Source organism: Drosophila sechellia, chromosome 2R (genome assembly GCF_004382195.2).
Source record: "Drosophila sechellia strain sech25 chromosome 2R, ASM438219v1, whole genome shotgun sequence".
Classification (NCBI taxonomy): Eukaryota; Metazoa; Arthropoda; class Insecta; order Diptera; family Drosophilidae; genus Drosophila; species Drosophila sechellia.
Genome location: NC_045950.1, coordinates 21,072,646 through 21,086,733, shown reverse-complemented (window position 1 = coordinate 21,086,733; position 14,088 = coordinate 21,072,646). Strand labels below are relative to the sequence as shown.

At 38.7% G+C, this 14,088-nt stretch overlaps 1 protein-coding gene across 1 annotated transcript; it reads left to right on the top strand.

The window, feature by feature from the left end:
• The first annotated feature begins 4,423 nt into the window (after positions 1 to 4,423).
• Positions 4,424 to 5,431, top strand: LOC116800455. The gene is made up of 3 exons (XM_032715554.1): positions 4,424 to 4,652; positions 4,705 to 5,029; positions 5,082 to 5,431. The coding sequence occupies exons 1-3, from the start codon at positions 4,552 to 4,554 to the stop codon at positions 5,373 to 5,375; spliced, it is 720 nt and encodes a 239-aa protein (XP_032571445.1). The 5' UTR covers positions 4,424 to 4,551; the 3' UTR covers positions 5,376 to 5,431.
• Positions 5,432 to 14,088: the final 8,657 nt, after the last annotated feature.

Here is a 14,088-nt window from a genome sequence, read left to right as displayed (position 1 = left end):
AAAAAATTATCGCCCTGCCCAAGAGCCGAAGGCAGATGAAAGCATACTCAAGTAGTCTCGGTGCTTTCTAGTGTTTGCATGGCTTATTCAACTTTACCCCGTTCCAAAAAGAAAGAACAGAAAAGCAGGCACAAGTGTCTATGTGAGATTCGAAACGGTTGTAGGCTGAGCGGCCCACTCAGGCGTCTAGAAATCTCAAAAATGTGCACAGACTCAGCTTCATCCGCTTCCGCCCGCTTATCCTCAATGAAACCCAACTACAACAGCCGGGCAGCCCCAATGTGAGCTCTTCCGACAATGTCTGGCAAGGCGATTTAGCAAATTAAAAGGTTTTTAATGCATGGAGTGCTCTCCTACTTACTTCATAATTTGATGCCAACTGCGCCAGGGAAATGCGAGAAACAGGACGAGCAAGGATCCGAAATCCGCAATTTGCTTCAGTGGGCTGTATTTTTTTACCCATTATTTTTTGCTTTTATACATGGATTTTGCACATCGAGTTTCGGGGAGGCCCTGCGTAATTTCCTCTTTACCTATTGCAGTCGATAAATTTATAGGTGGTATGGTCAAAGGATGCTAGAATTTGTTTTATATTAAAAATTAATGGAAATGACAAAAATTGCCTTTCTCTATATAACAAACTAGGTCTGTTTCGCGAGAGATAATTAAAAAGGTAATTTCCTTACTGAATAAACACATTGCAAAAATTAACATCCGGCCTAATGCCATTGTACTCACACTTCCGACTTTTACCCACGCTTGGTTCCACCAAATCTAAATGAAGTAATATATTTAAACCCTCTTAAAAAGCAACCACAAATTATACACTTAACAGCGACATATCGCGAAAAAGTGGGAAATGCAAAACCAAGCCTTATTTTGCAAGCGCACACACACGACAACTGTCACGTGTCTCATTGAGTGCTTTGTTCTGGAAAATTTCGCAGGTCGGAAAATTCGCATGCCCGTGGGGAGGGCTGCTTACACCCTAAGCATACTTCCCTCCAATTTCCGTAATATTGGGTTATTGGGTTGTGTACTTTTGCGGGTTTCGGCGGTAATGGAGATCTGGTTATAAGTAAATTTTGTGCCAGAATTAAAGCTTATGAATGTTCAATTGCCTTGCAAAAGTATTTAAATTCTCTTTGCGATTGGCAAAATGACAGTTGAATTTTTGATAAATGTCGACGCGTGTGTATGGTGTGTAGTATATCACGCTGTGCTTGAGATGCAGGGGTGTTCGTTGTACAGATTTTATTGCTTGGAAAATGGCATGCGAGTGAAGGCTGTGTCATTATTGCTTTGGGCCTTTTAATCTAAGTTAAGGGCGCTACTTTCAACAAATTAAGCCAATTTTAAATTAATGGGTTGAATTATTTGGTGCGTTGGACAGGCACATTCAGTAGAAAACCAGTAAGGATAACTATTATTATAAATTCATTACAAATAAATTTGAAATACAATTTCCTGGTATTTTTTTTAATCCTTTCCGAGCCAAGCAAAAGTTTATCTGAAAGGCAAACTTTGAGGACCATAAGAAAAGGATGTCTATACAGGGTAAAAACCTTAAGGAACAACCAAAAATTCCTAAACCAGCAAATAATAATAGTTAGATAAAAACGATGGACTCGACCACCTCTTCTCTTCACCTATTCTCGGAGGTCAGTCTACGTCTTTGTTTACGACGCAGAATTATTGAAATCAGGATAATTGTGTAAAAGGATGTGAAGAAAAAACCGCAAATATTTTAGGTTCAGAGCGAAGCACCAGTCCCAAGTAGTCATTCATTCCATAACGATGATATCTCAAGAGCAATTTCAGTGCGACAAAACTGAAAACGGGAGGGCTGTGGGCGACGTTGAACGGCGAAGGTTGAAGTGGAGTGAAAAACTCTACCATGCAGAAAGTGGTCAACATTTTTGCCACTGCCATGGGCAAGAATAATAGACGTCTTCCACCAAATGCAAAACGAATGCAGCTAAAAGGTAGCAATCATGGTGCCGAGTAGTCGTCGAATAATAAAATCCATCCTATTTTCTGTTGTATGCTGCTAAGTAGTGGGAATTCTTGCGGCAATAAAACATAAGACATTTCCTATGGCATATTTTCAAAAATTTCGGAGTAAAGGCCATTAGAATGAGCATTCAGATCCACAATACATTTTCTTTATCATTTTCCGTGCTGCTGGAAAAATATATAAAGAAAATAACCAAAATATTAAATAAACTTTTTTAAAATAACGTCCATTGGATACAGCTTATAGCTTTGACCCAACATTGGTGGCTTTCCATTCCCAATCAAAAATAAAAACAGCTTTAGGTCGAAAATCATCAACTTTCCGTGATCACTATTCAAATTCCAAAAATAACCTTACATTAGCATTCATTATTCATTTCTGTTAAACAGAACTGGGGTCGTCATTTTAAGCGCATCTCAGAGAACGTTCTTTTATAATTAATTCTAACTCAGATGAATGTTCAAGATATTTTTCCCACTTGCATCGCCTACTTATTTTTGAAAATATTGTGCTTGTAAAGCAACGTCCTAAGCAGCGAGAGCACAAAACAAAAATCAAATTTAGGCAAAGTAAAACATGCTTAGCTCTTCAATTTGACTGTTCTATTTTGTTGAATTTTTTAAATGCAAATTTTTCTTGGATCGTATATAGGACTAGCTTCTACAGTTTTTGGACTGTTTAACTGCGGCGCATTGGCTCTGCTCCTATGATTTATAAACTCACGGCGTGCGCGTATTTATCAAACTCTAATTAATCGGTGATAAACCGATCAAGACGCTAAATGCTGCACTACACGAAGCCGCCAAGAAACCCAAGACTTTCTGCAAACCCTGACAGGGGATCTGCACTTTGCGCCTGCAAACCGGTTTGGAAGACCTCTTTACGAAACTTGGCTTCGATTGTATTTTTATTTCTGGTTTCAGTTTCGTAGCCCACCGATTACCATGTGATTTCCTACACCGCAACCCACCCCACCCATCAACATCATCCTCCACATCTCAAGCCCCTTTCGGGAGTACGAGTATTTGTTGAAGCAATTTGCTTTCTTGCATCTTGTGGCTGACCAAGGCGACTGCGATGCAATCAATATATGCTCGTGTCCAGCAAATAATAGACTTCAAACTGGCATTTTAAAAGTTTTTTTTTTCATAGCCAAAGTCTCAGTACGAAGTGCGACTGAGCCTGGAAGGAGTCCGCCAAGCGTTTTGGGTCTACAATTCATTGCTCTTACCGAGGGCAGAACACTTTTCCCCCAAATGCTCACATAGTTAAACTTATGAACAGTTCGCTTTGGTGTTGCACTAACAGGGGCCTCCAACGAGGGCCAGCTCACTATCCCCTAAAGACAGCAACTGCGAAGATCACTGCTTAGCAGTACAGCTAGAACATCCTGTATATGTCATAGCAATGAACTCTAATCCACTCTAGCAAATCAATTTATTAGCCACGTATGACTTATGCCTTTTTAAATAAACGCTTGCATGCGTTCTCTAGTTTAAGTTTAAGGTTGAGCGATTATAGATTGGCCATCCCTCAAGGGCGGGCCGAGTCGCGGGATACTCTTAAGCACAGGAGGCACAATATTTATGTTAACATGGCCTGCGTAGTAATTTGGCATTGTTGTGGTATTACGATTACGATACGACTTTAATTATTGTAAAATACGAGCAATCGTATATGTGCTTTGCAATAATAGCTTCGGTGCAAGCCATGATTATCTCTACTTTAAGAGATCTGTGCAAAGAATATACAGTTATTTGAAAACGTTTAGCATCAATAGTAAGCGTGGAAAACGAGCTAGGCGAGTAATGTGTGCTCGTTATCCGCATGTGAGTTCATTTTGGGTGCGTTTTGGTGAGTTCAACAAACGGAGATATATCAACTACATAGCTATGCAAAACCCGCTGCCAAAAAAAATGTGGTCAAAAATGTTTAGCTTGCTTAACTTTTTGTACAGCGTTTGCCTTTTACGAGTATGCACACAAACGTTGAGGATAAATTGAAAAAGCCATTTTGCTGCCAATTTAGCAAACACTTAAACCAATTTTGCACTTCAATCCACCGACGCACACAAAAAGGGAGTGTCTCACACCTATACAGTTCCTATTCAGCTGAAGCCACACACTTGCACTTCCCGGATCCCATGCGAATCCATGGAGCCTGCATCGACGATGGCTTTGACGCGGTAACAAGGACGACCCAAAAGTCTGTTTCTGTGCCCCACAGGGAGGAAAGTGTAGGAAGCTTCCAAAACGTTGCCAACAAAGTGTGAAAATGTCAAGTCGTAAAGTGTCCACTGGATGAGGGGACGCAGCGAGCGGTAGATGGGTGCAGTCTGTAAAGTGAAATATTTAAAAGATAGTTGGCTGCCCTGACACCCATATCTGTTCGGGCAGTTTAAGTCAGCTTTGAGAGGAGTATCAACATTTAAAATAGGATGACACTCGGTTGCGTTTTGTGAGAGAAACTAGTTACCTCTGTATTGAAAATCCGGTGCAATTTATGTTTTAAAAAACTTTCACATTTATCGAATAATGTCCTGTATTTGCCAATTCCATGATCTCGAGGACATTGCCACCAGAGACCTAGTAGCGTTTCCTTTGCCTGCAAGTGACGACATGAGCGCTTTCGACGAGTGAGTGATAATTTAATTATTTAATCTTTGGTTACCATTGGACTTCTCTTAGGGTGGATAAAGAATCATTGGGACATAATGCTCCTGAGATTAGATTGTCCGCTTCAAATCTATCAGACTGCCGTGCAGAGAACTGGCTTCTTAAAAAGAAGTTACGCGAATACGAGGTTACAATTGAGAACCTTGAGCAGTTGGTGACTACTATAGTTGAGAAGCAGCATCAAATTTTAAGCGAAATGTTTTCCTTACGCAAACAAAACCGGGAGCTGCAATCCGAGTGTCATCTTCAACGCGAGTATCACTCATTGGAAAGAAATGCCTTGATGAGGGAGCTGCATGACGCTCAAATCTTGTGTAGAAGTCGAAATCTGGATACGGTAAGTGCAAACTTAAAGAAACTAAGAGTGCATTTCTAAATGGGAAACGCAGGGATGTCGATCAGATGAACATCAAGGTAGTTTGCCACTTGGGGACACGCTTATTAACTCTGAATCCTCTTATGATGATTTCGAAGAGGAAGACATGAGTGAATTGGACGACGGATATCAGTGCAATAACAAAGAGGATTATGAGCCTTCAGAACTTAGTTCAGGTCAAAATTCTGGTAGGACATCACCGACCTTATCAAGCTCAGTAACAGAGGACTCGGAATCGGCTGACGAAAGATTTCTTAATTACATAAGCATTAATCAGAGCCATACTAGTGATAGCGATTCGGACTAACCAGACACGAATATTTATTTTTTACATATTTTCATCAATATAAAATACAAATTATTTATAGACCAAACTGTCTACCATGACTTTAAGTTGTCATTTATGGCATTAAATAATCAAAACAAAAACGTGACAATCGCACAAACCAAATCAACAATAAGTTTGACATAACGTGACGGTATCAGATTGTGTACAGACATGGCACTGCAAAGAAAAAACACATCAATTGAGAAAAATAAAAGAATACCGGTGCCAAAGTATTTGCATATCAAAACGCCAAAGGGCTGCAGAAAACCCGTTGCTAAAGTGCTCTCCTCGCCGCCACACAAATATGATTGAATGGTAAGTAAATATATGGTTGGCAAAAGGGGAGTATTTAAATTACTGGCAAAAACGTGTTAAGTGTTTATCTATCGAAAAAGTTCAGGCCAAAACAGCTGCTAGACCTTTTGCAGCTTCTGGCTTGACTATATATGGTTTGGGATTGGCCCCACACAAAGTTGTAAGAGAAGCGAGAATGTGTGCTTGTATTATGGGCAATTTATCAAACAGAAAGTTTTCAGCACAAATGAGTCGTGGCAAGGCAGCCGAAGGGCACCCGGGCACCCGTTTGCCACCAGGATTAATGAGTCTCGTGTGCTGCCTGTCCTATCCTACATCCTTGAAAACCGTCTCGCAGCACGTACCCATAATCTATCACGAGCCCTCTTCGAGTGGCAACTTGTGGAAGTTTTCGGGGTCTTTCCAAGATCGCTTGTCTTGGCTACGTTTTATGTGAAGATTTTTGATACTATATATGGGTGATAATATGAGACGTTGTTATTTTATCTCAGAACCAGGAACCACAGTTTTTCTGTTAGTATGAACAAAAGAGCATATTGCAATGCAATGTCAAAAACCCTGCGTTGTTCGTTGCTTGCTCTCAAGGACTTACACAAAAATAATTAATGACCAACGGCCTCGACTCAATGTAAATCGAGTCCGAAACTGTTTGCAATATCATTTATCAATTCAGAATTTTGTTTAGAAACTTGTTGCGTACAAAAAAGCTTTTCATGTACACGTGAGAAGGTACGAGGACTACCGCGGCAAAAAATTGATGGGATACGAGATATGAAACCAAACAAGGCATTAAAGAAACCCGCAAACTTAAAAATGCAAAACTTATTAAAATGCAACACCGTCTTGGCAACTATAAACGCCTTGCGAAGCGCATCTTGATAGCTCTTGCATCAGAATCTCCTACGCCCCAAACAAGTAGCTTGAAATTGCGCGTAAGTGAACATGGGTGCGTTCGTGAACTTTTGGTTCAGGCTACACCAAGCCATATGAAACCAAAAAGGTGCTAAGTAGTGGACGGTTAACTTTGTGAATATAGTTATTTTGGATAGTTATGACCATGCGACCAACGCCGTCTTTATGTTATGTTGTAGCAGGCTGCCTCCATCCAACGAAAATCGAATTTTCTGGATCAACGCCTACCTCTACTTACTCAACCGTAAAAATACATAAAACTTTTGCAAAAAAAAAAAAAAACAAAGAAAAACCGTATTTGCGTGTTCTAAGCAATTTCAAACCAATAATCGTTGGGTGTCTTTTAAATTAAGTAACCAGAGCCATGCAAGCCAAATAAATATATATTGACATGTCTATCAATGCTAATATGATGGTTTTGATGGGATGAGGGCAAGGACTTTTTGTTATTTTTTAATTTAACTAATCTAAAATTGGAATCATTTTATACTCAGCCCACAGGAAGTGGTAACGGAAATAAAAGAAACCAATGAGTGATACATTGCGATTAATACAGTAGAGTACTATCCAATAAAGCAAGGCAGACCACATTTCATTTCTATTATACCGCGCTTTCCATATATGTATACATTTCACTTGGTTTAACACAAAAACCTGGCTGGCAACTTTCTCCAAATTCCTGGGTGGGGTAAATGTTCAAAGGGGGTAAAATTGTCTTCATACACCTTAATACATTCACCCGTTCATTTTATAGGGTTTCTCATGCATATTTATGTAACTTAATTTTTCAGAAAAGTATTTGTTTGAACAAATGTGTGTATGTACATTTGATTTTCTGGAGCCGAACCCCTTTGGCGTAACTCGAAGACCATAATATTGTATTAATGTCAGGATACCATTTTGTCTCATGCATATTTATGAGTATAGATTTAATAATCATTTGTATTTATCATTGTATTAAAGTTACCGATTGGTTTACGTGAATAAACAAAATAGTTTTGTTGCTACAAGAAGCATTAATTAGGCACAATGAATGGCCCAGAAGCTACAAGGAAGGAAAAATTTCTTTCGCTGAATTCCCTTCACAAACATTACTCCTTACCAAATAGAGTCAATTGTTCTAAGTACTGCGACCGCAGTAGTAAAAATCGAAAATAGAAAGCGTGTTATAAGAGAAAAAATAGAATCATACTTATTTGTGTGCAAAAATCCATTTTCTAAAGTAGAGAAAATAATATGGCACACAAAACAGCAAGGTGAACGATGAGCCGCGGAAAGTGCAACATGTGTTGCAGCCGAAGGAACGGAACGATTACGATCGTTATCACCAAATCAGCGACCTAGGTTAATAGTAGATCATGACGGTGCGCGGAGAAGGCTATCCAAGGTAACGAGCGGCAAGCACGAAACAAGCACACATATCCTCCACATTGGCCTTGCAGCCTCCAGGAAAGGGAATGAGCTCAGATGCAGCTGCGTGGAGTGGGCCACATTATTTGCGAATCTAGCACCTCAACTACTACCGCTACCAGCGACTGGAAAGTGATTATGCTGAAGTTAGTTTGCACTTGACCACACTTATACATCTTCCTCGTAAAATGTGGTTAAAAAGCTTTCGAACGGCAATCTGGAAAGATCGAAATCAGCGTTTGATCGCCAATTCGCTGGGCCATACTTCGATTACAGTTAAGTAGACAGCAAGCTACTTAACCTCCAGCTAAAGCGGTTGACTTTGACCATCTGCTCTTAGTGGAAGGATAAGGAAGAGTCGACTGCCGACTATCTTGTTTTGGCGGGGCGTCATTTTTTTGTAAATTACTTTAATAGTATAAACATAATCATTGGTACTGTGGCTGCTGCTAAGCAACCAACTCCCCAAGACCATACAACAAGTAGGTACTTGCATTTTGCATTGCGGAGAGCAACGAACTGACTGGGATCTGGTGGTAACTTCATTCTAGCTGTGATTGACCGGCTCACAGTTATCTTGATAACACTGAAAAATTCAAATTATAGATGCGTACGATCCATGTCTATATTGCCAGCATTATCGCATATAGTGCTGGAAATATTAAACTATAGGTCGCAAGACGAACTATTGATTCGAAGGATGTGAACGTGTTTTTTGGCTTTTATAAATTTGTCCTGCCCCAAAAGTGTTTACGCTTGGCCCTACGAGTTCAAGAGGGGAATTCAATTAAGCTGAAACCTACGATCCACAAATTCGAGGATTCAAAACGCAGCTGTCAATGTTTTCTCCCTTTTCAACAAAAAGGTGTCCCCTGGCAAGAGCCTTATTTAAATTTTTAATCAATCTTATTTGCATACGCACACTGATGTATGCATACGTATATCGTTTACCTGAGTATACAATATCGGTAGACAAAGATACCCGAGGATCGCCAGAAAAGGGATTAATTCAAGCAGCTGGATGCTGGGTTAGCGCTGAAAGGGTTGAAACTCCCTCTCCGTCTTTTCTAAACCTAAAACCGTTGCGCGTACAGTTTTTTTCTTATAAGTATAAAATGCACAGCTATTTGAATAAAATAGCAAGTAAAGTGTAGCAGAAAGGAAAAGAAACAACTAAAAAACGCGAAAACCACGAAAATTTGTGCATAATTTATTGAAATTTCGTGCCACAGACAAAAGAGTCAAGGCAGTGGAAAAACCATGAGCCAAGCACCGTAGTCCGAAATTGCATGAAATGTGCTTGTATTTTCCCACTGCGTTGTGGTTCTCAGTGCTGCATTATCCTGTTTGGCTTGTGTGCATTTATTTTTCATTTGCATGAATTTTTCATTGTTTTCCCAGACACGAAAGGAGCTGCCGCTAGGATGCACTTAACGCTCCATGGGATCAAGGACAAACACGCGATATTTGTCCGCGGGAAATCAACCAGCAAATCGAGCTCAACTTCGTTGGACTCTCGGTAGATACTAGGTGATACATATATAGACATTCATCCTTTTGATAAACTTCCGAGCAGCATAAGCAAATATTTTTCTTTTTAATGTGGCAAAATCTATATTTTCTTGTAGCCTCCGACAGCACTGCGGGATCAACGCAAACAGATTTTACACAATTTGTTGCACTTGCTTTAAAAAGTGTTTTTAAGAACAGTAGGAACAAATATGTAATGGTATTTATATTCATGGGTCAAAAGAACTAAGTTAGTCGTTCTTGTATATAAGCATGGAGCATTTAATAAATTTGAGCAGCCACGGATGACATGCAGCCATTTTCCAAGAGTTCGGGGGTGTAGAGACTTAGATTTAATCGAAAGCTAAATCCTTTACACGAGTGTGTCCATATCCTAACAACAACAATGTAAACGCATGTTCACCCCATCTGAAGCATTGCAATTGTCTAGGAGGAGGGTGGCAGCGTAGGTTGGTGGTGGAATTTTTGGCGTCGGTGGTTGATAAATGCAATTTATCATAAAAAGAAAAAAAGCTTGAAATTGAAGCAGACGACCCCTTCCAAGAAGGGGTGGCGTAAGAGTCAAACTTGGTTGTGGAAGGAGGGGAAATAAGAGGGCTAACATGGCACACATAAAAACACCCACAGTCAGCTCATCTAATAAGGCGCATTTAGCGTCTGTCAGTCTAGAGTGTGGAACAGAGAAGACCAAGAAAAAAGGCAAATAGGAATAAGTTATGGAGCTGTAAAAAATTGGATTAGTTCGAGAAGTACCGCCATTTTGCCGTTCCCGCTAAAACTTACGAGCTCACAAATAAATCTGGAGAGAGAGAAAAACTTAAATATACATTTTCCCAGCCGCATCCTTTCTTCATTTGGAGGGGATTAGCGGTAACTACAGGGGGTTAGGAAAGGTGGTAGCGTCTGAAGCCAGGAGGCAGAACAGCTCTCGAGGGCGCCACTTTCATTGAAAGGCCTCGTCATCTATCTGACTCTATCTAGGCTACGTGCCAAAACAAAATCAGATTTATATTTTTCGTTCCTGGAGTTCACTTAAATTTGCATATGAAAGCGATTAATTTATCCCTTTGTTCCCCCTAATATTTGGCACCTTTACATTTTTGATTGTTAAGTAATTGAATTTTACGTTTTCGTTCTCAAATTGTCTTTTATTTTACCCGTTATTTCCTTTGCCAGCATCTATTCTCAGCTTTCCTATTCCGCCTCATAGTATATGTATGCTAGTTGCCAACGCATTTCAATACTATCATCGACGTGATGTTTGATCAATGCAGCTGCCTTCCAGCCCGATCCTTTTTTTTTGAAGAGAGAGAATCAGTTACCCGTTACTAAGCTAGTGGGAATGCGAAGGCGAAATTTTTTTCTGGAATATCGATAGATATTGGGCAATAAAATGAGAAAAAAAATCTTAGGGATAAAATCGTTCCTAGGTAAAAATATAAAATCATTAAGGATAAATCTCTTTTAAAACAATCAAGAGAGAAGGCTATAGTCGACTTTTATAAAGTGGGAGTGCGAACGATACATTTTAAAATGTTTCTGGCATTTGGATATAAATTGGGAAAAAATAATGAAACGATTTAGGGATATTTGTGAGGCGTAAAAAGAAGCGTTAAAGGGGAGTTAGAAGGGGTGTGGCCAAAATGTTTTTGGTTTACCGATTGAAATTAACCTTTCAAATAATACAATAACAAAATATCGAAACATTTTTAATTTTTTTTTTTTGTGTATTGTTTGCGTTATACCTTATAACATATTCTTTATTTTGTTTTCTCATGTTAATTTATTTAACTACCTTGCTTCTAAGGACACGCTAACCCACATATCAAAGCTTCGTTTGCCATCAAATGGATTTCATTTTGAAATCCAATAACTGTCAAAGGGAAACATTTTCAAGCTGGGACAACCCTTTCAGTTACCATCTACTAGTAAAGCCATGGTATATATATCGTAAAATGAAACATTTTCTGTGTACATAATGTAAGAAGCTGATTGTGTGTGTGTAAGTACTCGTATACGTACGCAGTGTATTTTGCACTTTACGCAATTTTCCCCGCCAGCGCAAAAAGGGTTGAAAGTGCGTTTGGAAGGACAACACCCCAGCACACGCACATGCTCTGTGGCGTTGCCAGACTGTCATCGCTTTTAGCATCTTCATCGGCTTTCCTGAAACCCTCTCTCTAACGGACTTTGTTCTCAGTTGGAGGCCATTATTATTTTGCTTTCCAGTCCTTGTACTTAGTTTGGACCTGCCACTCCCCATCAGTCCTGACTTCCCCGTCATTTTCATCGACGGTCTTGTAATTTTCTTAAAAATATTTTGGAAGTAAACTTTCTAGATTTAAGCCCTTCCCGGCAGCTTTTCTCTCCTTCCCAACCATCCGCCCTCTGGTTTTGGGAAACCATTCCCGAGGTTTTGTGGTTTGCATGGCTTTACGGCAGCTTCTAGTGAACTCTTCTACAGCTTCTTTGCCTCTTAACAGCGGCCAGAGAACTCGCGTTTTAATCTCATTTTATGAAATTAAAAATTTTTAATTTTTCGACAAAAGATAAACTTTTTCTACTTGAATGCATAGTTACTTGGCTATGGAATAAAAACGCTGTGCATTTTCTTTGGGTTCTTTTTTTTTCTGTTGGTAACCATTGCCGATGGTGTTGCTGCCGCCCCAGCTGCGGTACTCGTTAATGCTTCCACTGTTGGCGTTGATTTCTACAATGGCGGGCTATAGAAATATATTTGTTAAGATTATTAAACCTAGCTAAAGTACCGCCTGACTTATGATGTGGGTCATCGTGCACTAAATGAGAAATGATACTAACACAGTATTATATCACGCTTAACGAGAACCTAATTTTTTTTTTTTAAGAACAATTACCACTGTTTGATTATTTTTTACATTATTCAAATGGAAAATCTTTTATAAATCGATAAAAATACAAAAATCATTATCATCTCTTGAAGAAATGTTTGATCGGAATTTCATTAGTAATTGAAGCACCCTGCTTATAAAAACCGGAAAAACAGAAAATGTAAAAAACCCAAAAAAATAAAATAAAAACAAAACAGAAAACAAAGTAGTCTGAAGGTGGTAAACCTTTTTCCCCAACTTTTAATGAGCAAACATGGATACACACACGTTACGTCGGAAAACGCATAAAAAGCGTTAAGGGCGCGTTGCCAAGAGACTATAAGAAGAATTAAAATTTCTTGGCATAAGCGACCCACAACTACAGGCGCAGAACTCGCTCAAAATATGTATGTACACATATTCTAAAAAAAAAAAGAAGTGGAGTTCCCCGACTATCAGATACCCGTTACTCAGCTAGTGTGAATGAAAACGCCAAATTTCATAATTTTTCCGAGATATCGATAGTTTATACGTCCGACGTTCATACGGTCATCCGGGCAGTCTGACAGACGGACATGGCTAGACCGGCTTGGCTATTGCTCCTGATTACATACTTGCCTGTTACATACTTTTCAACGAATCCTGTATACCCTTTTACTTTACGAGTAACGGGTATAAAAAACCAAGTCAATTTTTAATGATTCGGATTTGGGGGAGCTCGAAGAATCTTAAATATAATAGCTTTGGGGGTTGATTTTTGAAATTCGAAATACTTAACTCTCGACCAAAAACTATAAGATTCCGCAAACTTTATGTAGGTTTTCGCACCAAAAGTGAAAGTTCTTTCATTTAAATAACGTTTGTATTTGGATCTGTTGAGATAATGTTGCTTTAAGTTGAAAGTGTTAGTCTAAAAATAGAATGCACAGTAAGCAAACAAAACGAACAAGTGCGTATGTGTGCGAGAAAGCTATATAATTTCTAATCTAAGAAATGAATTCACTCGCAGTCGTCACAATATTTGTCAAAATAGATTTTATGATTCAAAAAATTAATAAAAAATAAAATTTTTTACGAAATTACATAGAGCCTACAATTTGTTTTTAAATTAAAATATTCCTTATTAATTTTGGTAATCACATTTTGTTTAAATGCTTTCCTTACAAATATATGTACTTAAATACCGTTTATTTTATTTACCAGGTTATTACATTAAATTTCCCATGTTCAAAAAGTGAAATTAATAAGTTAGTCTAAAAGCTCATTGTGTTCATAATTTTTATGAAATCATTACGAGTTATTGCTATCATTTTTTTAATATCTTTGGTGCTACTCATCACACGTCGATATTGCATTTTATTCTACACTACTATAAATCCTACTGCTAAACATCCCATGATCTTACTATGACTCACACTCACACTCAATGGCATAAATTATTTAAGCTCATTTAATGTGGCCCTTCTAAGGAATCTCTTTTTACGGTATACAATTTTTATTTTCGGTTTTATTTTACCACCCTTCAAATGCTGTTCTCTTTTCGCGTTCATTTGTTAGTTTTTTTTTTTTTGGTATAAGAAAATAATTTTGGTGGAAAATTAAAATAATGTGCCCGCTGTCGTCGCCAGACACGACCCTCGGTCTCGGTGGGATATGGATGTTGTGGACTTTACGTA